The 26,483-nt window shown below is 36.7% G+C and overlaps 1 protein-coding gene across 1 annotated transcript; it reads right to left on the reverse strand.

The window, feature by feature from the left end:
• Window positions 1–2,043: 2,043 nt before the first annotated feature.
• Window positions 2,044–24,300, reverse strand: LOC102221729 (proteoglycan 4-like). The gene is made up of 11 exons (XM_005800701.3): window positions 23,991–24,300; window positions 17,124–17,221; window positions 16,299–16,821; window positions 15,361–15,443; window positions 15,195–15,255; window positions 12,513–12,548; window positions 8,890–8,919; window positions 8,150–8,173; window positions 6,880–6,990; window positions 5,406–5,468; window positions 2,044–5,314 (listed from the first exon to the last, which is right to left on the reverse strand). Exons 1-11 carry the CDS (start codon window positions 24,052–24,054, stop codon window positions 5,268–5,270), a joined length of 1,140 nt encoding a protein of 379 aa, XP_005800758.1. The 5' UTR covers window positions 24,055–24,300; the 3' UTR covers window positions 2,044–5,267.
• Between the last annotated feature and the right edge of the window lie 2,183 nt (window positions 24,301–26,483).

Consider the following 26,483-nt stretch of genomic DNA (forward strand, 5'->3'; position numbering starts at 1 on the left):
TCAGGATCTTATAGTACTGCCAAGAGGAATATGTACGATGCCAAACCAAATAAACCAGACAAAAAGCCACTAATAAAACAGCCTGGCCTTTCTTAGCAACTTGCAGTTTGATCACTTCCATGTCAAGCTGTCGAACAAGTTTAACAGCCTGAGCTTTTTGTTAGTGCTTTGAAGACAGAGAACACCAAACTGTTTCTGAGAGATTCAAACATAACATAAATGTCTTGTCAACAGTATCCCAACATATGATCCATTCTCGGAGACAAAGACAGACAATATGAATTGGCACTGCTACTATAATTTGATCATTGTAAGAGAGATTTATATGAGTCAGTTTATTTAACAGACATAGATAACCAAACCCGTATGAGTCAGAAAATTCAGCCTCAATTATTTGTAATCAAAGCAAATCTATTAGTCATCACCAGGTTTCTGCTTGCACTCCTAGTACTTGGTTAGAAGGGGTGGTTTTGTGTGGGTGCAACAGCTTCAAGGTATGAAATAAATATGTGCACATGTAAAGGCATCAACAGTGCTTGTGTTGTGCAAGTTGAACCTCAAGCAGGTTCCCACACTTCGTTTCTAAGGCTCTAATCAAGTGAATCTTTATAGGCCTGTCACCATAAATCATTCACAGAACCTGCACTTGTTAAGTGTGAGTTTCCATCTAGAAGTACCTGACATTCCAACTCTTTTATTCAGATCTCTTTGTGGTTCAGTTTTTTTTTATTCCTCATGAAGTCTATAAACATTTTGACACCTTGAAGGTGCTGTAAAAGTCGAAAAACAAGAAGAAACATTCATACACAAGTACAAACTTTACATCAATAAATTTTTCCTCAAGAGTTTGTGCGCAGGATTATATTGGCTTTGCAAAGCCTTAGTCATAAACCGTTTGTATGCACGGATCAATTTTTACCACTATTGTCCTTGGGGTGCATGTCTTAGCAACATTATGACAGGCTTCCAAGAAGTGTGTAATGTGTGTTCCAAAGAAGGTCCACATTGTCATGCTATAATTTTCTAATAAACATTAAGCAAAAGTTCATCTGAGACCTATAAAAATAAAATAATTAAGTTAAGGGACAGCTAACAACTGACAGACAGTTCAAGGGTTTGTCCTTATCAACTCATAGTAAAATAATTTTGTGCTTAAAATTAGCTTGTTTAACCATGTTTAGAGTCTGCAGAGTCTCGGATAGAACTTTCCAGTTCTGCATAACTTTTCTGAACCTGACAGATAGATCAGGTTCAGTTATTATGAAAAGGTGCATATAGTGGTGTAAGTTCACAGTAACAAACTTGATTTTTGCAACATAATGCCTTGATATTATCAGATTTAGATTTTTCTCACTTTTGACACATTTAAATATTTTAGATCACCAAAAGCAATTTTATATCAGACATGGATAACCTGACTAAATAAAATATGCAGTTGAAAAGTTATTAAAATTACTTAACAAAAATAAAAACAATAGTGATGTAACTATAAAATCCTAGAAAGGAAAGGAATACTTTCTTATGCCCATTACAGAACACATATACTGTATATTCAACTAGTCACTGCTTTTTTTTTTTTTTGGTTTGTTTTGCTTATTTTTCTGACAGCTTAACAAAATGTTTTCAAGTTAATTTTCTAACATATATGGGATGCAAATCAGGTTCTTCATAATTTGTAACTCCTTTATCTTCAACCTTTTTTTCCAGGGACAAATTTTAAGTGGAGAGATTAACTCAAATGACTTTTTATGGACATGTATGGATTACTCCTTTATTATTCCTTTATTGGTGCAACAGGTCAAAAGTCTAGAGGTGATTCAAAGGGCTTTATCATCGTCTCGTGCCTGTTGCTTGTGAAAGTCTGATGTGCAGTGAGGGGACAAGTTCATTCAAAAGAAATGGACCATCATCAAGATTCTCCCACTGATGTGTAAAATAGCCAAACATCACTTGATCTTTTTTTTCTTATCATTTATCTTTCCTGGTATTCTGTTGGGGAGGAAAACATAAAAAATAGACAAAACACACAAACCAACCAGAACCTCCCACGAAAAGCATTTAATCGACTTGTTAAACATTATTTACACAACTCCAGTCGAGCACAAGTGCTTGAATGACATTGAAGAAGACAGTTCATACACGAAATATCAACATGGAATATTAAATTAACAGGAAAAGCTTTACACTTGTCTAAATGCATTTAATAAGTCAATGTGTATACAGAATAGGAAAGTGCTTCTCCAATTGAGAATGTTCTTACAAAACAAAACATCAAAATCTCTGCTCATCTTTCTGTTGATGTTGACACTGTTCTTTTGTTTCCCTCTCAGAAATATTCAAGATGATATAAATGATAAGGCAGCACTGGTTAGCGTCATGTTTGATGCCCTTTTGATTGATCTGGAAAGTGCACTTCAGGACCCAAAGGTTTACATTCTGGTTGGGATGCTGCAGTCCGATACATTGTGTCTTTTTGGGACATTTAGGGATAAAGTATAAAGCAGATTAGCACTGAGGAATTATCTTGTGTATTAAATGAGTCTGAATTTACACTGCCGGACATCAGAGTACTTTTGCTGAATCTTAAAGCACCCCGTGGAATGTGCACAGAAGGGGGAGAGTGCTGCACTTAAAGGAAGATAATCTGTTTTGAAGGCATCAATGGCTATCTAAGAAAGCTTGTACTGTTATACAATGGGAAGTTTGTGCATTTTTACTCTACGCCAGACATATTATTTGCTTGCTTTAACATCTCAAGATAAAACTGTCTATTGTCTATCAGTGGTTACAGAATAAGATGGCAGTTAGCAGAGCATCAAACTTGTGTTCAGCCCACAGTTCATAAAACCAATTAATGTGACATCACAGACTATTTCACAGCTCAAGGCTAGGCTGTTAGCAACAGTCTCTGTCCTGTATTGCAGCTACGTAGTGTTTTACAGCTAACATCTCAGGAACTCCGACACTATACAACCAGTATAACCACATTACTTTGTTTAAAAGAAGTACAGAAAGTACAAAACTTCAAGGCAAAAGAAAAGACATTCAGAAGTTACTTTGTGCTACAGTGGCAGGAGACAGAAAAAAAAGGCAGTAGCGCGGCATCTTCTGAGGCATTTTCACAAAATATCACAAAATACCTCAGGATTCTAGTTGACTCAAAAAACCATCAGTGTCGGCTCAGAGGCACCACTGCTAAGATGGTAGAAATTCATATAAAGGTCACAGGTGAATGTTCGTGTATGAATGATACAAAAACACTGACAGCACTAACTGGCTTGTTTCAAAGAAGAGACACACGGAGGAGAGCTTTGCACATAAAATCAGATCAAGCTGGTAAAATTGTTTGTTGAAAAAACAAAGCTGGCCTGCTTTAAGCATGCTGTTAGTTGCTGTTATCACCCTGTGTGTACCATACCTTCAAATTCATTTTGTTTACATTTTGAGCAGCATGCAGCACATTCCTTTTATTGTTTCGTGTGATTCGCGTGTTTTGATATTACTAGTCCATATGTCTTCTCTGTGTGCCTTTAAATTTATCAAGCCAGGCTGTGACAGTGAAAGGCACTATAACAAAGAAATTACTGCATCTCAACTACACATACTACAGAAAAAATAAACAAAACTAACAAAAAAAATGCATATACATAATTACATTAAGTTTTTTTTTTTTTTTACTTTTTAATTGTTAGATGTTCCTTTGTCTTTTGGATTAAACTTAGGTGAATTTAAAATATTGGGGGAAAAAAAACAAACAGTAATGATTACTGTGTCATAATACTGCTTGAGCCTTTTCATATTTTGTCACATAACAACCAATATTTTATCGTCCCCAAAGAAATATAAATAGTGTGATTTGAATTTAATCTGATTCCATAAAATACAATCCAGAAAACTAATGAATTTCGGAAGTTCCCTTAAAACTCTACTGTATGTACTTTAACACAATAATACAATTTATAGAGAAGTTAATAGCAGGTTTAGTTTAAAAACAAAACAATAGCCAAAGCTCTAAACTTCTCTCTAAGTATTCAATCCATCATCCATAGAAGAGTTTTGATTTACCGTAATTTAAAGGTTCACAAGATGTCATGCAGAGGACAGCAAACATGCTGTTCTGGTCAGATGAGAAGACAGCTGAACATTTTGACCAAAATGCAAATAACTATATTTTTTACAGATTACAGATTATAGAATGGCCTAGACGTTAATCTAGTGAAGACTCAAAAATGGATGTCCTCCATTGAATCTGAGGGTTTTAACTATTTTGGAAGAAAAAAATTAGCAAAAGATCTGGCTCTATATGTGCTTCCCTTTCACAACTCTGCCTTGCTTTGACCAAGTCTGTCACGTAAAATCTTGACAAAATACATTGAAGATTGTGGTTATGTGACAAAAAAATCAAAGGGTATGAACTGTCTGTATCTGATTATTGTCTATTTCAAAGGTCAATAAGAAATGTCAACGACTAATCTATTCAGCTGACGGAGAAACCGTCACTGAACAAGATTCAAGTCTGAGTCCCTTCACCAGAGAGAAACAAAACAAAACAGGACAAACTAAAGAAAACAGTACTACAGTGATGCCGTTGGCATTCCAAGCACATGATAACCTAAATCATTCCCCTAAAACTAGGACTAAAATCCTCTGACACTTCTCCTATGTCAAAATTCACAAAGTACAGTGATAGTAATTCATGCCACTTCTTGTCCTCTTATTCTACACTTTTACAAGAGATAACTTATGTTATATATATTGTTTTCTTTCTTTAGGACATTTGTATACTTTCATTATCATATGTTTGGCTCAATAAATGCAAAAATGTAGTTCAATACATACAATATCACTCTCCATTACTGGTTTTGATCTATATTAAATTACCAGAGCAATGTAGTAGCCACCTCAAATAAAAGAAAAATGTTGCAGAGTTGGGATATTTTATGGTTACAGTTAATATGAGATTTAATCTCTTTGATGGCAACTTGACAAAAAAAAAAAAACAAAGTTGGATTTTGATTGATCATTTTAATAAATTCCCTTGTTGGAATGACCAGAAACCACTAGATCTTTATCTAACTCCTTTGCCCCACACAAGAATGAAGACATACACACGCACACACGCCTACACGCCCACACACCCACGCAGACCAACACACACATACACAATCAGAAACACACAGGCCTGCTCTGGGGCCTCACAGTAATTTAGCTCTTCGGGGCAGAGCCTAACAGTGAGATTGCCTCTGCTTGTATGAAGTTGGCCCAGGCTAGTCAGATGGTTGTTGATTGGAGTTTTCTAGCAGGGTGTTTTGTTCTGCATAAAATAAAACAATTGAATGTTTGAATGTTCTGAATGTTTGTATTTACTTATATTTGGTGAGTCTTAATCAGTGTTTCAGTCATACCGTGGGGTTCCGATTTAGCCTCTGCTGCAGCTGCTTTGTCTGCTCCACCCTCGAGATCTGGTTCTAATTGAAAAAGAGTGATAAAGTCAGTTAAAAGAAAACAAACAAGTAAAAGAAAATGAAATGCTGCATCATAAAACTTCATGTTGCTTACTAATCACTTTCCTGCCCATTAAAAAAAGTTGAAAATGTGCCATTCATTTGATCCAGGTGTGTTGGAAATGAATGCATCTAAAAGTTGGAGTGTGGTAACTCTCAAGGACTGGAATTGGACGCCCCTGTTGTTAATTGGGCAAAATGTGTACAACCTGTCCCTTGTAATTTCAATCTTTTAAAGGGCTTTAGAGTCACAATCACAAACACATTCATTCACCGATATGCAGATTGGCAAACAATTTGAGGTTATGTGCCTCGCCCAAGGGACGTGCGAAAGGAGGAAACTGGAATCAAACCCACAACTTTAAGATTGCAAGATGACTGCTACACCCACTACCACAGTGCACACAGGAGAATATGACAAGTAAAATAGTATTAGTATTCCTTAAACAGTAAATTATAAAACCCTACTGGATTTTATCTGCAGGCATTTTATGGAAGGATTGGGTTGAATTATGCAGAACTTCTAATTAACTTCACTCTTTTGTCTTTTCTGTTCATAATTGTAAGGATTACAAATTTATAAATAAAAAAAAACTGAATACCATTAATGTATTAATCTCCACAGAGTAAGGTTTTTGTGGGGACTTTCCAGGGTAACATTTATAAATGTGATTACTTTAAAAACCACTAACACTAACAGGCAATTAAACTAAACATTCAACCAATACCAAACACAGTCTAAATCTGCCTCTTAGTATGTGTTGCTAAAGCAGAACAGTTTGTGTTGACTGTAAATTTAAACTTTGCTGAAGAGGCAATACTGGGATGCAGGTTGTATGTGAGCTAATCGTAACTGCCAACACTCACTGAGACGTGAAGCTGAGTCTGCTGTCTTTGCAGACAGCTGACCTTCGAAAGGTCAGCTTTTTTGTTTAAAAGACAAACTGTGAGACAACACTTTCTTCTCGACCAGAAAAGAGCTTGAAGGAGATCAATTTAAGACAGTTGGTCAGTTCTGATCTATCTCAAAGACGCTCAATCGACTGTGGCATCCTACCACTAACTGGTACTACTGTAAATATACAATTTCTTGCAAAAATACTTTTAACCAATTAGTGTTTTTACATTTGTCATGTAAAAACCACCAACTTAAATGTATCTTATTGAAATTTTATGTGAGTTAGCAACACAAAGGACTGAAAAATTGTAAAGATGAAGGAAAATAAAACTCATATCACTTTGACATGCACATCAAATATCTCAAAATGTCTGGTTTTAGGAATGCTTAATTCATTCTATTTGGTAGTAGAAATTATAAACAGCTGGAATTTCTATAGTTGCAGTATTAAAAAAGAATCATGTTTGTTAAACCTACCTTGACTTTTTTTGAAACACAAATTCCTCTTCTGATAGGCAAAGTACCCACTGACTGCTCCCACCGCAGACACAATGATTCCAGACAGGATTGCTGCTAAATTTTTAGAGCCTGCACACAGAAACAAAATAAAACAAATTATTAAAGAAATAATAATAGAAGAAGATGAGAACACTTTAAATGGCAATAACATGGTCACATTCATTCGGAATAAAGAATGATACTCTTTAAAAGCATGCAGAGAATCTTCTCACACATGTAAATAAAACCAGCCTGGATAGTTTTTTTGCCCTTAGTGCAAGCATATAGCTATGCAAAACCACTGTTCCAAATAATATAAATGGCTCAAATAAGTAAAGATGATTGTCTGCTTAGAACCGCTGTACCCAATAATTTACTCAGCAACAACTTTGCTTAAATTACCTGTTTTCAGTCAGTTATTAACATAACTTAATGCATATAACATCAATTTACCACATCATATGAATGGAATGTATCTGCATTGCTGCTTGGCATACCACACAGTTTTTCACGTCGATGTATTTCAAATATGAAAACAAGGGCTTTTTTGTACTAGGGGTTGCTTTTCATTCAACAGAGAGTAATAATGGCAAGATACACTGAGATGACCCGACACGTGACTTGAGGACTGAAGAGGAAGGTGATTGATGGGATATAAAAGTGAAGTCAACCACATATGCACACCTGAATAAACTATAAACTGCACTAACAGGAAAAGGTGAGAAAAACGGGTGAGAGGAGTGAGTCAGGGAACTTCAATAAATGTTGAAAAAAGAGAATGAGTCAACATAATTAGGGGGGGATGAAACAGGAGCCTGTAGTGAGTCAGTAGAAGGAAGTGAATGTCAGACATGAATGAACATGCATGTGAGAAAGAGCAGAACACCAAGGGTAAAGAAACACAGTGAAAGGAAATAATTTTGAAAAGAAGACAGCAGCAAATCTATGCTTTGAGTTTAATCCACCATTAGTCTTTCAGAAAATGAAGTAATAACTATAGCACTCCTTATTTTTTTTTTCCACTTTTGTGACTGTTGCGTCTAGTCATTTTTTACAGTGATGCAAACACTTAATCTTCACAATTTAAACAGGAGGTTTTGAAAATGTGACGAGGGAAGCACAAACCAGCTTAGGCCAACACATAATACAAATAAGCAGGACAAATCCTATGCTGCAGGTATGTTTGGGGAAGGGCCTGAGAGGGTGGGAGAATGTAGTGTAACCAGAACACAGAAGAGAGATAACTCACTTTTAGGTTTGGACTCTTCTGGATCTGGAAGCAAAATAAACAAAATTAGCACTTAACATACATTTGAAAATAACATAGATTTTGCTCTATCATCACTTAATTTGCATCATCTTTGATTTATTTGAGTTATAGACATAACATAAGGCAGTGTACAAAGATCCTTTCAAATCTTCTCATCTTACGTTTTAGTTTATGCTATAGTCATTTTTGTTACCATTGCCCTTAACCCCAAAAAACAAAGACAAAATCGACAAAGAAAGCAGCCAACGGAGTGATGATGGTACACTTTAAAGTCTAAACTTGGGCATTAAAGCATAAAACAGTGGCCACACAATAAAAGAGTAGCAAAAGCAAAGTCTCCAGATTGAGTCTGAGTTCAAGTGAAGACCTATAAAATAATGTATTGGAAAAAACTACAAGACTCATTATGATTTCATTTTTGTACTACACTTTCAATATTCAAGGTTTTAATTCTTTAAAAGATTATGGCATTGTGTTCCCGAACAAAGGTTACTGCTAAGATGTATCATCAGACACAAACTACAAAACTGTGCATGGATTTTGTTTGTCTTGTAAAAGGTATGCTAGTAATATCCTGTTTCACCAAGTTTCAGATCTACATAAGCCCCAATGTTTTTTGTTCTGATTTAAAGAATATGAGCAGGACCTGGTGCAATACAATAAAATTTTTGAAGTCATAAATATTTTGATGATGAACAGAAAAAAATAAACAAACTTACCCTCTGTACTGGCACCAACCTCTGCTGGACCTAAAAAGAAAAAAAAAAAAAGACAGAAGAATATGTAATTTGAAAAAGCAGGGGGGAAAAGCATTAGTAAAGTGGCTTGGCAGTATATGTAAGAGAGAAAAAAACGAGAAGAAGGATGAAGTTTAATCCCTTTGTGGCAGATTGTACTTTAGGAGAATTAAGCACTTACATTTCTGCCTTAACTGTTTAGGGAACAGATCTTTAAAGCAATACTTTTGACATGGAAGCTATAATAGCCATCAACTAAGTTAATCATTACACATATACAACATTGTGGCGCTAAATTGCAAAACTGAGAAGAACTATGCTAAAACATCCTCAAACAGATTACAACATGCACAATCATGTCTACAAAAAGGTTAAATCTAGTGTCACTTGAGAACACTTACACATGTGTTAATATCATCACAGAGATATCAGATGCAAACTCCTTTTGGCAATCTTTGATCTAAGTGATCTGTGTACCAACAAGTCCGTTATCACCATCTGCTCTGCTTGTCCGAATGTGTCTGTTGCATCATGGCGACTGCCAGCCTGCTTCAACTTGACAAAGCTGCTAAAGAACTCTTTCACAACAAAATCCATGACTGTAGAGATTAGAGAGAGTTTGCTTTCATGTGGGCAGTAAGGAGTAAATGCTGAGAAAATCTCTACTTAATGCACTGTAGTCAAACTGCCAAGTGTGACAAGTGATTCAACTTATTCAAATTAGAGACAATTAGAGACATGTCATGATGAGCAGAATTCAGAAAATTTAAACATTTGTGTTCTAAAAGCATTTTAAATGCATCTCGGGCTTAGAGACTTGCAAAAGTATGAAGGTAGACCCTGACTATTTTCATGTTGGCCTCATTTCAGCCAAACACTGTGGTTACACGGTCTCTTTGGATTTCTGAACTTACTCATTTAACTTAAATGACTTCCAGTTTGACTAGGCTACAATGTAAATATCTTTGGAAAAGAAGAAAAAAAATATTTGAATGAGGACTAAAATTTTCCAGCATTACATCATGGTTGCAAGATGTTAGGTTAGGGAACTAAAAACGAGATATCCTGTATATATAACAGGATATATCGAACCATCAAGGAAAAGCCTTAGATAAACACTGCTGTGTAAATTATATAGCACCGTCTCATTCCTCCATCTTTCTGCATGCCCCTCATAAACATCCTGATCATATAAAAATCACATCAGAAGAAAATCTCCATAATGACGTCTTAGCTGTCTTTGTGTGTTTATTTGGAAACAGCACAGTTACTCAGGGTCACACATGTAGTCACTCAAGATGTATTTAAAAATCTGGTCTGAATAATGCATTTAGAGCAGGAAGCTTGACATCCTTTCACTCAATACTGATGTTGATGACATGGCTGAACAAACCTCTGTAAGACCAGATCTTGCTATATTGAGTTTATTTATACTCGTAGAGTGATAATGGTGGATTAAATCAGCAAAGTCCCTCTGAAGGACCAGGTACTAAATTCACGGCCCACCACTGCTGTAAGTGACTGTATCATGGTATTGGCATCATTTTTAATGTGACTTTATTACATTTTTATTCCATTATTTATTCCATTGTAACAAGATCGCAACGCACACGCTATTGCAATACAAAGATGTAAAAATATTTCTTAGTAAAGGAAAGTCTGTCTTTCAAAGCAACATCCAGGTAAGGGAAATTTAAATAAACCTGATCTTATTATGAGCCCTGTAAATGAAGTGGAGTGCTTTAAGTTTGACTCTTTATGTGAGGCCCAGAATGTTTTGCGACTGCACCAGGTAAAATTTCAATTTTTGTTAGAACGGGTTTGGCAAACACATAGCACATAATAACAATGTCAGAAGAAGAATCACACTGATGACATTTAGTTTTATGAAACAGAGAGCAGAGTTCTGTTGTTTTTCAGTGTGGATAATTAATGTCTCTGGACAAACATTGCACTGATATCTTGGTGAGAGATCACTTTAATCTATCTTTGAAGTTCTCTTTTTTGCACTCTATAAAAATAGTATAATTATGGGAGCATGCTTGTCTGTAAGAACCAAGTGGATATCATTCACAGTATCTTGTATTTGCTTGTGTAGCTAAGCCTCTGTGATAAAAAGAAAATTGCATCACTAAGCCTTATCACAACATGGAAACCAATTTAAACGATCGCAGTAATAAGATAAGATTCTACCAAGATAAAAACTAACCAAGATAATATGTCTTTACCATCGTTTTATTTTTTTATTGGTTTCAATAACTATGTTAGCTACAACTGAGTAATGTAATGGAATTACTTTTAGTTAGTTCGATACACCTGATGAAAACAGTGATCTAAGGATCATTTGGGCTAACTAAAGTATTTTTATTGTGGTCCATATCTTTCCTTGACTAGGTGGGTTATTTGATATACATTTCTAAGTTGAACGCAATGTTGCAAGATGTTAATTAAATTAAATAAATACATAGAAACTGCAAGTAAAGCAAATTTCATGCAAGTGATAATCAAAATATGGAGATCACTATCTCTAAAATAACACATTTTAATTTCAATGTTTCCTTGTTGAATCATATGTTAAGATAATATAAATTGGAGAACATCTGAGTTTGGCACCCCTGAAAAACTCATTTCTACAGTCTGAAACTTCAGCAGAAAGGGTGTGAACGGTGATCCTGTGAACCAGTATAAGGTTTTTATAAAAGGCTATCATTTGTCACGAACAATGGTTTACTTAACTTTATCTTAGGGGAAATCCCATGGGTGTTCTAATTCATGGATATGGGTGTGGCTCAACCAACATAACTGATACGGATGAGCAGGGAGAACTATGATTGAGGCTTTAACACGCTGTTGATAAAGCCTTTTTATTGCTTAACAGTTTTAACTTTTATATCATTGATACATGTAATAAAGCGTTTTCTTGACAACAGAATTAGACTGCCATGGTCTTGTGCCTTTCGTAAATCAACACTTCAGTTTGAAAAAAAAACAGAGAATAACGCCACAGTGAAATGTAGAAAGTAAAGAGCGGCCCCTCAGCTGTAAAGTCAGTGTAAATCATTCGGGAGGTGTCTTCAAAAACCAAATGGCAACACCCAAATGTAGGAGGCAAAAGTGTGAGTCAAATTCCCACCTTAAATGCAATCCCTGGGAATTGTATATATAAGCAAAACAGCACATCTGTTCCTCATAATTTTTCAGAAATTAGTGAGATGCAATAACTACCAATTTAACAAAAAACATGAACTCTTTTAAAACAACCAAAACAGAACAAAACAAAGATCTGACATGTCTTTAAAAATTTTGTGATAAATGTGCAAGGGCTTTGTTGTTACACACAAAGTGAATCAAACATTGGAACTCAAATTAATTTAAGTTTAGGACTTACCGTACTCCTTCTAAACTCCCAACATAAAATAGTTACTCTTCCACTTTAAACACACCGAGCAAAAAAAAAAAAAAAAATCGGTTCTTTCTCCCAGCTTTGGTGAGGCTTCAAAGGGCCAACCTCCACAAATATATCCACATCGAGTTATTAATATCAAAAGGACTGTTAAAATAGAATAGAAACCAAATCAGAATGAACAAAGTTAAACAAAATTTACCTGGGTTATAAATCTTTCGGCCTTCCCCCTTTACCACTGTAGGAAAAGACAAAAGAAATTAATAAATTAGGTAAATTAAAAATAAACAGTAAAAGATTACTAAAATATTTTTTCTGTGTGAGATCATTCATAAATGACATGAAAAACAATATTTGGATAGTACTTTATAGATTAATTAATCAACCTATGTAAATATCAAAGTATAGGTGTATAGCTACATATGTATCAAAGTATAAATGGAACAAATTACTGCAAGGAAATGAAACTTAACATATTAAAAACATACATAACAGCTGGAACAAAAAATTTGATGGAAGGAAATATTTATTATGATTTATTTTTCTATTTTCACTCAAAAATTGTTCAAGAGAAAATTTTATAGCGGCAAACACAACTGACATATTTTATTCATTAATCACATTTCTTGTTGGTTGTTGTGTCACTTTCCCTTGGGGATAAAAAAAGTACTTTTCAATTTAATTTAAATTAAGCTTAAATTAAGTTTGTAATACAAGCAAATGTATCTTACAGAGATGGGCATACCTTTGCTTGTATCTACAAGAAGCATACAGGCACTACTTCAATTAAAAACAAAAAATTAAAAAAAGATCCTCAACAGCAGTATACACTGGAACTTAACCGACTTGTTTAATTTGCTGTGGAATTTCTAATGTGAGCCTAACAATTACCAGGGAACTCCTTTGTATAAATGTTCCCTCCCTCCCAGAATCACAGATTCACAACAAGATCTGCCAATGTTTTGTCACACACGGACCAAACAGCAGCAAACAGTCTGCATCAAACAGGATGCTGACTGACAATTATCTGGAAAGGTGAGTGTCTTACAAGACATGGAAAAAGTAAGCAATGGAAACTGCAACATTTTGCCAGAAGAAAATTGCTGTGGGAAACAACAGACCTCTTTTCCACTGACCTCAGTTGTGGCTAAATCGGTGATATATGTGTGAAACAAAGTGAAATTTGAAAAGCCATATGTACAGGATATAGCAGCATGAAATGGCTCAAATAGGCATTATGGAGACATTATTCTATAGAGATCAAAGTTGCCTGCTGTCCTAAACAAATAACATTGATTTTAGGAATGTTTTAATGTTGTTTCTTTTTTTGTTTGCCTGTTTTATCCACTTCCATGAAATGCTCAAATAGTGTTTTTTGAGGTATTATGCTGTTTTTTCCAAAAAGAATAACACGTGAATATCACTGCACAAGTTAAGTGTGCAACTTCTCAAGGCGGACTAAGATGAGGGGTGTGTTGTTTTTATTTTGTGTGATTATATGGCACATTTACTGAATAGGTTCTTTTCCTGTTCAACCGTCATAAAATGAGAGACGGCAGCTGTATAAACAAGTCTGGACACTTTCGCAGCATCAAGAGAACACGAATGAAGATCTCAGAATCATCTGTGTTCAGATCTTTCTGCACCTTGTCATTTTTTGCTAGATAAAAGTCAAACAAGAGTCAATATACTGAAGTTGAAAACCAGATTGATGGTGCAAACATTAAGATTTTTACTCCATTAGCATTCCATTGTGCACACTCCATGAGGGAAGCCAATTTTCCACTACAAATGTGGTTGTTTTCTAAAGACTGCATGGTTTGCTGTATAAAATTAGTCTTAAATGGATTTTTAATTAAATCACCAATGTCTCTGTGTCTTTTAAAAGGGTCTGCTCTCTTTCTAAATGAATAAAAAAATAGCATTAAGCTGATCCTGCCTGATCATTTGTTTGTTGTCAGAATATACTTGCATGATACAAAGAGCTCGTCATATAGCCTGTCATATACCATTTTCACATCTTTGGCACATTTCAGCCACAACCATTAATCTTTTAGTTGGATTTTATGCAATAAGCATAAACACAAAGTAGCACATCAGAGTAAAGTGAAAGGAAAAACATGTATTGTTGTTTAATTCCTTTAACAGATTAAATCCCAAAAATGTGTCCTTCTATATGTCTAAATACATCCAAATACAAATATGCTTAAATGAGGGTGAAGTTATAAATTCCAAGGGTTAAACATCCCATAAAGAACTATTTAATCCATTATAAGATTGTGAGAAAAATATTGCATAACTGCAAACCTACCAAGGCATGCCATCTACCTAACCTGTCAACCAGTCGAGATGGTAAGGACAGGTGACACAGGACGGTGTGTCCCTTTGATAGAAGAGAGGCTTGAAGAAATCCATTGTTAATAGAAATTTATAAAGCATCTCGTTTTTAGTTTGTCATAAATCATAGAGGAAACATTAGAAAAAGACGGCCTTCAGTCAGATGACACCAGAGTTTTGCCAGCTTTTAAAACCCTGTATAGTGGAAACTAATACTGCAATGGTAAAACATGGTGGTAGGAGCCTTATGCATTCTGGTTATCTACACAGCAGCCCGAAACACAAATGAGAATCACACCTTTCATATTTATATGATTTGTGAAAGATGCTGAAAACTTTGCATCCTTTATCTTTCACTTAATAATCATGCACAGCGTTGTGTCGCATATAATCCCAATGATCACTCTGCCATTTATGGTTGTAGCATTATAAAAAGTGAAAACGCTCATCGGGCATGAATGCTTTTGCAACACTTATTGCAAGCAGGATTTAAATGTATCTTAATTAGTTTTCTGTTTCAAAATATTGTAATCACATAAGTTCTTACTTATTTCATTTATCGGCGGAATAAGGGTTGCTTTCTGTGCGGTCTCCTCATCTACTTCAGGCTATTAAAAACAAAACATAACACACATTAACCAGCAGAAACAAGATGTGTCAAAGCAAACGTTTACTATATGGTTTTTAAAGTCTTCACATAAACAAGCACTGACTTTATAGGGTGCAGCAGTTGTGTCAGCAACCTCAGGTACAGGAGTTGTTTGTTCAGGCACTTCCACGTCAGCATCTGAGTTAACTGCAAATAAACAGAGACGCAGGACATGAAATAGCTTTCCTAATTCTACATTATTACAGTGTACAGAAAATAATTGTCACTGCAGACTCCTAGTAAAGAATTATATCATAAAAATAATAGTAGCTTCACAAAAGATCATTATCACCATGGCTCTGCTTCAAGAAATTAGATTTTTACAAATATTTTACAGTGATAATATTCAGAAAGGATTAGTGTAGTAATATTAATGTAATGTAACATACACCAGTTGAACAGATACCCCAGTTCAATTGCTTTTATATGCAAATAGAGAATCAGTCAATAAAATGGCAGCAACTCAACTCAAAGCATTTAGACATCTATTTAAAAAAGGTATGCAGAATAACATTTTTCAGCTAATCAAACCTCAAAGCATATTTAGAGGAAGCAGAAGAACATCACACCAGATGCCACTTCTGTCACCTAAGCACAGAATCCATTCTGTCTTGTCTTTACAATTCATGTTGTTGGTGGTGGTATAGAGTTTGGGGGAATATTTAGCTCCACGCTGTGTGTCCCTAGTTACGACTTGAGCATCATTTAAACACCTTAGCCTACATTTGTATTTTTACAGGGTTTCGGACCATCACACTGACTGAGTTTGCTCCACTCTTTAACTGTGACCAGATCTCAGTCCAATAGAGCTTTGTGGGGGCACAGCAGGTAAATCTGCAGCAACTGTGTGATGCTATTATCTTAACATTGACTGAAATCTTTGAGAAATGTTTTCATTTTATTAGCACACTTAATAAAGTGGACTTTGAGAGTATAGGTAAATGTTAAATTGACAAGATTAATCTAAAATAAGCACAAATAAATTATTATTTTCTAAATTACCTTGTGGTGTGGCAGATGGTTCAATTTCAGCAGCCACTGTGGAAGGTGCAGGTTCTGCACCAGCAGCTAGGGTAACTGCTCCTGAGCCATCTTCTGTAGGTGCTGCTGGGGTCGTCACACCTGCAGACGGTGCTGTAGATGTCTCTAACTCTTCTCCCAAATTCTCATTCTCAGGCTCTGGAACTGCCGTTGGCTCAGGGTCAGCTTCTGGACCTGCCGTTGGCTCGGGGTCAGCTTCTGGTTCTGGACCTGCCGTTGGCTCGGGGTCAGCTGCTAGTTCAGGCTCTGCCGTTGGTTCAGGGTCAGCTGCTGGGTCAGGGTCAGCTGCTGGGCCAGGTTCTGGTGTTGGCTCAGGATCAGCTGCTGGGTCAGGTTCTGGCGTGGGTTCAGGGTCAGCTGCTGGGTCAGGGTCAGCTGCTGGTTCAGGTTCTGGCGTTGGCTCAGGGTCAGCTGCTGGGTCAGGGTCAGCCGTTGGTTGAAGGTCAGCTGCTGTGTCTATTTCACCTTCTGTTTCTGGTGCTTCCTGTATTTAACACAATTTTTTAGCACAATTGAAGCTTGAGAGTGTTATAAGGCAGAATAACGGTGTGCTAAACTTTACAGTTAGACACAAAGACTAATGAAAAATCAATTGGCACATCATTAATTCTACAAAACTTAACAAAAAATTAGCTTCTGCTTATGTTATCACCTCTCACTCTCAGCTTTCAAATTTTCACTTAGTTATCAAAAGGATACATTTTTAGTCTGTGATTTTAAGGTGACATCTTGTACACATTATAAACAAGCAAATCCAACTGAAAGGAAGCATTTTGTTTTTCTCACTGTCTCTGCTGCGCCATCAGCTTCTCCATCAACCCCTGGATCTGCTGGTTCTGTTGCCGTTTCTTCCGTCTCTGGAGCAACAGTTACGTCTCCCTCATCTGGATGAAGTCATGTGAAAAATAAAAGCAACAGAATAACATTAGACTTTTACATTATATACTGACACATGTTTGAGCTTCAGGTCCAAGTCTTCTGCTTTAAAAGAAAAACGGGTGAAAAATAGAGAGATCTGGCCACCCAAGTCTCAAAAAGCTTGGATTGCCTCTGAATTCTTTCAGTGGGTAAATCCCTGAAAAGATTTCCAACATTGATCAATATTTAGTGTACTCTATTGTTACTGAATGAGAAAACTTGTGTTCAGTTTAAAGCAGTGCTAATAAAACTTTATGGTGATGACTGTGGAAACTGGCACAATTCCTCAAGGTCTGTGAGAATGCATGCAGATCCAGGGCCACACCCTGTCCTGACTGATCCACAATGTTAACGCTCAGCTCTGAAGTGGATGACAGGCACTTCGATCACATCTGACCCCAGGCAGCACTAAACGAAAGTCTCAACCTCAGGACAGCTGTTGCAGCTTTGCACTAATGAGAACCCTTCTTTGTTGTGTGACTGTGTGCGTGCTGGAGTCAGATTTGTGACATTCCCCTGTGAGTAGCTAAAGCAACAAACACTGTTTAGTTTTTATTTGTCTTTACTCAGCTGATTTCACATGTAACCTGATGCTGAATCACCCCAGCAGTACTTTTCCGCTTCACAATAATTGAAGTGATTACTAATGATATTTATGCTAAATTTCCACAAATTTTCAAGTCAAAGCAGCACCAGTTGCTGCTAACAAGCAAGTCTTAATAAGTATGAGCATATATTCTGAGTCATTGAGATGAAGATGCTTAAAACTTGACATGCTTTTGTATTCATGTTTAATGCTCTCTTTTCCTTTTGTAATAATAGAGGAAGCAGTTCTTAGGTGGTTGCTGTACTCTGTATACAGTCACATCACAACCCTAACCCCACCATGCTGATGTTATCTACACTGTAGTTATTTCTGAACAAAACTAAATATAAATAATAGACTAGCAGACAAAATGTAAACAATTTGTAAGCCCTGAGAGGAAACCATGACTGACTAATTGTTAGCCTCTAACAACACCTATGGTAGGGTGAGCTAAATTGCTTTCTATTGCAGCTAAACTAGAGGGTATTTCTTTGTCTTTTCATTGAATCTGGACATCATCTGATGACTTCAAGTTCTAAAATACTTAAACAGATTCAAATTTCATAGAGAGAAGATGGATTTACATTTCTGGAAATGTCATGCTACTTTTAAAACCGCAAAATAGAAGGACATTTGGACCACCTAAGAACTAGGTCTCAGCTTCAACACAAATACAACAATTGTGGCATATGTTTGTTTTGCTGTGTTTATTCTTTCCTCTCAGTCATTCCATTGTCAGCTTGCATTTGAAGAAACAGAGTTGGACTAAGCTAACTGGATTTGGAGAAACTCACAAAGGATCTGGTTCACCACAAATTTCACCAAATCCATACTCAAACACTGTTAGAGGTAGTTTTAACAGGAAAAGGGACAATAAATCAAATTCTGCTGCATACAAAGTTGGCCTACGACCTTAACACACTGAATGTAACGATTTCAAAGAGATTTCTGGCCCTTAAGAGTATTGACTTTATTGGTGTGGACTGTTAAAAATAATAGGGCTGCATTTTTGATGTTTCATTTTATACAACTATACAATATACAGCTATAATCTTGTCTTATCATCACAATATCATGTATGTCATAACTACAGAGCCAGGCAGTAATGTTATTCTCCAAGCTAAACTATACATAGGAAACACTATGATAGAAGGAAAAGACAAAAGAAAATAGCTCTATACTCTAAAACCTTTCTTTAGGGTGATATAAAAATCTTCTCTTCCTGTATTTACTGCGTTCGTTGCTAAGTTAATTTTCAAAAGATTGCTACACCTGCCAAGTCAGATTGCATAAGAGTCAGTGAAGCCTTGAGGGTGACCAGCATGAACAATATCTGAAGTATTTCCATCACACCGTAAATCATCTGGAGGCGAGATGCACTGATGACACCCTGGCTCTTGTCATTCTAGCATGGATTCGGTGGGAACAACTCAAAATTCGTAGAAATTCAGTTTATTTAAACAAGTACATTCAGTATATACAAGCTATAAACAAATTTGCATACATTCATTACACTCATTTATAGAAGAGTTTCTAATGCCTCCTTTTTACTTTGTGAGCTTAAAGCCACGCTATCAGCTCTGTATAAAAGCTAAACATTAATCACAGCCCCTAATGAATCACACTGTATGCACATGTGTGTATGGGTGTGGCACTGTGGTTGTTTCAGTTTCCTCATTATTTCTTTGGAAATCGCTGTCTTAATCAAAGATGAATTGCGGCGTACGTGGTTGAATTTGATGAGCCTCTGTATTTCAAAGGCTAGTGATAAACCACTGAAAACACAACCTATACATTATACAAAATAATTTACTTAATCTTTATTCAGTAGTGATAACCCTTGTTTCTAATTTCTCAAACAGTACATGTGGAAATGAGTCCCGTCTTTATCGCACAGGTTAGAGCTTGCGTGCATATGAGTGGGAGGTTAGATGGATTTCTTGTAACTGCTCTAACTCTTTAGTAAGTGTAAGCCTGTACATGCACAGAGAGGGAAGCTACTCCTGGATGTAAACTTTTTCTGTTGCTCCACTGAACATTCTGTTCTCACTTATCAGTTTACCACTACCTCATTCAGCCACCCTTACCAATACAACTCGTGCATGAATATAAATTGTTCAGGCTTCCTCTTGTCTGTTCCCTCCAGTAATAGAACAAACAATCCCATTTGCACACAAAGGAAGCTCATGTTGACATCTACTCACACTTTTAATAAAGAGTGCCCTGTTTTCTATTACCCCAGCAGTTAAACTTCCTCTCCCTCCTTTTTCTTCTGCTTCTTCTTAGAATCTCTTACCCCGCTTTCTTCATTCTCTTTCTTACTCACAAAGTCCTAACTCTCTCTTTTTCATTGCCACAACTTCCCCCTGAGGCTGGTGAGTCATCTTAGTCTCCAACATGACTGCATGCTATTGTATGTAACTGCGAACGGCAAAAAGGTCCCTGAGGGAATAACTCCTAACTGAAACCATGTGATTCGTACATACTAATAGTGTATTTGACCATGTGATCCTCACACACGGTCAAGTACACTGTGAGTTCTTTACAACTGGCTAATGCTTTGTTCAAATAAACACATATCTGTCTTTCTTGCACATTTTTTGAAACATTTGACAGACAACTACTCCCAGAAAGCTCTAATTTGAGACAATGAGTGGAATTATTAGATAGTACAACATCTTGTTAATTAACATCCCTCGCTGTCCTTTTGGCTACAAAAAGAAAAGAAGACATTGGGTTACATACTATGACTACGTATTCAGTCATAGGGAACTTGTGGGGAGACAACTATGCACTGGTAACAGCAATTTAAAGTGTTCAATTAATCTAATGCACTTTAAAAATAAAGGAAACAGTACCTGAAAAGATTCTATATATACACACATGCACACTCAACAGCTCCAGCTGGGATTCAAACCCAGAATTTTTGCTGCAAGTCAGCTGTACTGACAACTGCATAACAATGCAGGCTACTATTAAACATTTGACAGTGAGTGCCATTCATTCCTTTTTACTTTTCTTTGTCAGGGTTGAACGTGGTTGGTAACTATTTCAAAACTGAACAGGTGAGGAATGCAGTTTGTGAAGACAATCTGTTACAGGGTGTCACAGATTTACCTAACATGAATAAACTCTGGACAGTAATTCATCAAGGAAAAGGACTCTAGCAGCATCTGTAATATTGATAAAACAACTTTATTGACCAACCAAAGGGTTTCACCTTGGTCTTCATCAAGATCATCCTCCTGATAATGATCTTCCTCAAGGAAACAGGATTGCTGTAGTCCTCAACGGCTCAGATTTTCTATATGCAGCTTGGAAGTAGGTGAAATTTAGCAGGAAATGTCTGGACATTAGGAATGTTTACATGAAAATCAGTATGGTGTAAAATACTAAATGAAAACTTAGGCACATCTAATGGTCACATGATGGCATTGTATCAGTTTGAGTGAATATTTCAAAGATTTCTGTTGCTGCTAAATTTCCATGTTGCTGCTTGCCTTGTTTACAAAATATTAGACACGTTCAGGAGATTTGGAACCTTTAAGGATTAAAATGGGGCAAAAGTTAAAAAAGTGGAGTTGCATATTATACAAAATCAGTGACATCAGACCCAATTTAATGACATTTCTCTTATATGTAGTTTTATATACAAAGCCGCCATATAAGATTTTGAGCTTGGGGTTGATGTAGAACTCAGTTTGGGTAATAATTATTTTCAAGGTAAATACAAAGAAATTTACTGAAAATAGTGAATGACAGTAAACCAAGAACATGTGCCACATGTGCTGTGTTCTTCTTATTGGTGAGGTCAGAACTTTGTTTGAAGGAATAACATCAAAGCTAACTGACCAATTTTACTGGTCACTGAATTAAGTTTTATAATTCTGTGTGATATACAAGATACAAATCATCAGGATTCAAAAAAAAAGTTGTCGTCATAATATTTTTATATTGGTGAAAAATTTCACTTTTAATTACAACTTATAATTACATTTTTGTTATAACCTATTGACTTTTTTGCCTTTCTTTTTTTATTTGAAGCTAACGTAATGAACTTAGCAGTCCAAACTGTTTGTGATCGTTATAAAACTTCTGACAAGATGGCCGATTCTGGCAGGCCTGGTATTTATTGAGGTGGTGCTAGTTATACAAAGCTTGGGAACCCATCATCTAGCACCATTAGCTAGGCTATGTGCCAACAGAACTATTGGAGCAATGAAAGGAATTTTATCTTTTCTTTTACTCTTCTGGTTTCCGCAATGATTGTGTGAGATCGCCTGAGTGGAGGTGAATGATCTCACACATTGAGTCCTAACTGCACAACATTTTGTGCACATGTGTCCGATGATGTGAGAGCTTCTTCAAACCATTGTTCTCTCAGGTAAACCTTTTATTGTGTGTTTTGTGAACAGTGTTCTGTTTACTCCAATCATAGCACCTTAATGCACCCATAAGGGAGAGAATATGTGTGTGCATGTTTGTGAGCACTTAACCCACAAAGGGATGATTTATGCGTTGGCAGTTGAAGGTGTAAACACAGACAAGTTGGCGCACTCACAATACACACATATCTGTAAACCCACACCTGGCACACCTCACACCCTTTTCATTTCCCTTTCAGACACAAATGTTTAATGGTTAGCTTATTCACACACAAAATGCATGGAGCTCTCTCATACTCGCACATGTTCTGTACATAAAAGTTGCAGTGCACCCCACCCTCTCTTAGTTACACACACAGACATAGAAACACTGAGGGCCTGGGGGGAATGGAAGGCGCTGAAACTAGTTGTGTGTGTTGGGTGTTGTCTACAGCTGGAGCTGGAGCTGGATCTGGTTACCGAACACTCCCTATTCCTCCCTTCTATAGCTTAACACACACCGTAAATGATGTCCACATGCGCAACTGACCCCACACTTCATCTTGTAAACTGATAAACTGATTTCTCTTGCACACGTGCATGTCAGTGAAACATGCCTGGGGAGACTTTCAGGGTCCCAGTGCATCAAAGTCCACTGAGTTCACAGTGAGCTTACACTATCTCAAAGCAGTTTACAGAGAGAGAAGAAAAAACACAATTGTGTGTGTGGGCGTGTGCATGTGTGGGAGAGACAGTACATGTAAAGGTGCTTTCTCCCTGGCGGTTTGTCTAGTATCAAAAAACTTAACCGGTAGAGTGAGATTACCACCTCACCTCCAAACACCAAACGTTCAACTGAATTTGTTTGCATAATGATAGCGTGGTTCTTACTTCTCCTTCATTGTGTCTCTCTCTATTTTCCCTCTCAATCAGCTCAAGCATTTATCCTTCATCTTCTTCCAACACCTCCCCTTGCTTTTCCCTCAGTTTATGTGTTTTTCCTAAACCATTCCCCTTCTCTCCATGTGAATTTTATTGCGCATTTGAGCAATCTGAAATCATTGCATGTACTGCAGGCAAAAAAGGGGGAGCTTACAAACCAGCTGAAGGGGAAGGAAGAGGGGAGACAAACAAAAAAGACAAATAAAAGACACCTGGAACAAAAGCAAAAAAAAAAACAAGACATGAGGAGGAAGTAGTCAGCTAAGCACAGAGAAATGAGCATTAAGAAACAGGAAAATGGGGAGACGGTTACTTGGGTCCACCACACCCCTCAGGTTTGAAATCTCTAAGAGAAAGATCTGGACACATTTTAGAAAGGCTGGGACATCTTTCCTCACTGATGATGGCCCAGCTGAACAGACAGAAGATGAAAATCTGTTTGGTCATCCAATTAGACATTAATTAAACCAAGCAGAATGCAGGGATTGATTATAGACGAAATGAGACTAATGAAGCATGCAAACAGACAGAAGACCGGTGGACAGATAGATAGATAGATAGATAGATAGATAGATAGATAGATAGATAGATAGATAGATAGATAGATAGATAGATAGATAGATAGATAGATAGATAGATAGATAGATAGATAGATAGATAGATAGATAGATAGATAGATAGATAGATAGATAGATAGATAGATAGATAGATAGATAGATAGATAGATAGATAGATAGATAGATAGATAGATAGATAGATAGATAGATAGGAAAAGAAAGAAGGAGCAACATTTGCACAAAATTAGAGCCCGAATACATTTACTAATTGAACCTAAATCATTACCTTGCGCTTTGGCGTGTGAGGCCAGCAGGCTCCCTAATAGCAGAATCCACAGGTATGACATCATGGGAACGCGCTGTTCTGCCTTTACGGATAAATGTGGGCTCACTTTCCCTGCCTGTGTCCTTTACCAAGGTCAATTAGCCGGCTCGGAGGTTTTCAGGTGGATTTGGAGGGCGTGTCCGTCCTGTCGGCGTGCCTGCTGTGCGTTCCTGCGTTTTCGAATGAGTCCCGCCGTGCTCCCCTTGAAGGTGCTCCAGATGCTCTGGCTCAGTGCGCGCCGCCGCGGATCTGCCGCCGTCTTTTGTCTGGATTGGAGGAGAGAGGGTTAGGTCTTTATTGAGGTGGGCGGGTCTCCCAAATACCGGCAGGCAAGGCTGTTGCTGTGGTAACACGAATTGATCCGTGATTTAATTAGTTTCGGCACCATAAATGCCAATAGTGTGACTAATCAACAAGTATTTGTTTTTATTCCGGTATTGCCCTGTGGAATCTGTTTTGCCAATCACCTTCTCGTCATTATAACCATGGGAACTAAGGACATGCATAAATATTTCCCGTACAACCTTTACTTACTTGTCCATGTCGTACTCACGCATTTCCTACCCTGGAAACTTAAAGACACTCATAACTGGAGGCAGGCTATACTTAACATGCAACATGCTTAAACACGCTTAAATAGCCAATATTTTATATATTGTGCAAATCACAAGGCATAGCATCCCCAGACTCCTGTTTGTCCCATGTCTATTCTACTTTTACTCCCTTAAAGTAGAAGAGACATGGGCTGGCTAGCACCAAGTGGCACATCAGTCTCAGTAAATAGAAAATAACATTAGACCAGTGAAGTTTTGTATAAAAATAATAAGTCTCACTTTAACATAAACTCGGGGTGTGTCTGTGCCTTAAATTTTTGTTTAACACATGTTTGATCCTCTCTCAGTAAAGTTACTTGCAGTGGAGTAGCCAGAGAATTTACTCAAATAATAGTAGTGGTACTTATTTACGTAAGTAAAAGTAAATAGAACAGTGCAGTAAAATTACTCCTAAAATACAAAAAAAGAAATCCAAAACGTTACATTTGGATTGAGATATTTTTGCAATGTTCACGAATCAACCTACAAACATTTAAAGGTATGACTCTAACTACATGAGTTTAAAATACAGCCATTGAATGTGGATCCGTGTTCAGTTGGTTTTGTTGCTTTAATAAAGAATATATCACAAAAAAAGTGTAAGTTTTTCAATTTCACTGCTCATACATTTGCTCTTCTATTGTAATATAATTGAAAAGTGAATTTAAGTTCATTTAAAAAAATGAAACAGACGTAGTGACAAATGCAAGTGTTTATTACTGTTAAATTTGTCCAAATATCTTCAGAATCTTGGAATATCACATACAATCAAATTTAAAAAACGATTAGTAGCCTAATGCTAGAAGTCCTGAAGAATCTTGAAGACTGTTGACAAGGCATAAACGGTCATTGCTTGTGGCACGTTGTTTTCAGTATTTTTAATCTAAACATATTAACTGGGCATGAATCATCTTCCCCACCCAGAGTGGGAAAAAAATGTGGTAGATAAAGGTTTACAAGCGATGTTCATTCAAGAGCTTGGCAGAGATTCATAAAGCGTGGATTCAGCTTCAAGAGCCTCCAAACATAGATATGTATTCAGGGCACAGGCTACAACCAGGGATGTCAGTAGGGTCTTACCTTGGCCGTGGAGAAAATGAGAGGATGGATTCTCATGGTCTTAAGTTCCTTTTTAAGAATCAAACCCTTAAACTTTCTGGGAGGCAACAAAACCAATTGCTGGAGTGTAAAGCTTCCGCAGACTGATGATCTGGGAAGCAGTCTCGTCTTCTGTTGGTCCACTGTGTTTAAAAGTCAGTGTAATGTGTAATTGGAGCCATTTATGCTTCCTTCCGATGATGAGCTTAATGGAAATTGAGGTTTTGCTTTCCATCAAGACTTTGATTACTTTTAATCCTACAAAGCTCTCAATGTTTTCCACTCGTCAGGCTATTCTAAGATTCCTTAAAACAATAGGTATAATAGTACGGCATATTTTAAGTCCATGGTAATGATATACAGAAAATAAATTGTATCACATTCAAATCTAAATACTAAAATTGCAATGGCCTTCATTATTATATTTGATTCAATTATTTGAGTATTTCTTGCAACCCAAAGAGCCTTTATATTTCTAGAAAAAAACAAAAACAAAAAAAACATGTATCCAGGAATAGCCAAAAAATATATATGCATGCAAGACTTCTGGTGTATTTCAACATAATGTCTCTATTTTCACAGGCAGAACAAGTATAACATCAAACATTTCACTCCTTTTTGAGACGCTTTCTGGCCTAATTTTGAAACGGAAGGTGGCGCCATTTAGCTGTTTTCTATTGATTCCGCTACAAAGTTTTTCTCCATGGCAGGGGTCCCAAACTCCAGTCCTTGAGGGCCGCAGTCCTGCAGTTTTTAGATGTGC

Source organism: Xiphophorus maculatus, chromosome 7 (genome assembly GCF_002775205.1).
Source record: "Xiphophorus maculatus strain JP 163 A chromosome 7, X_maculatus-5.0-male, whole genome shotgun sequence".
Taxonomy (NCBI): domain Eukaryota; kingdom Metazoa; phylum Chordata; class Actinopteri; order Cyprinodontiformes; family Poeciliidae; genus Xiphophorus; species Xiphophorus maculatus.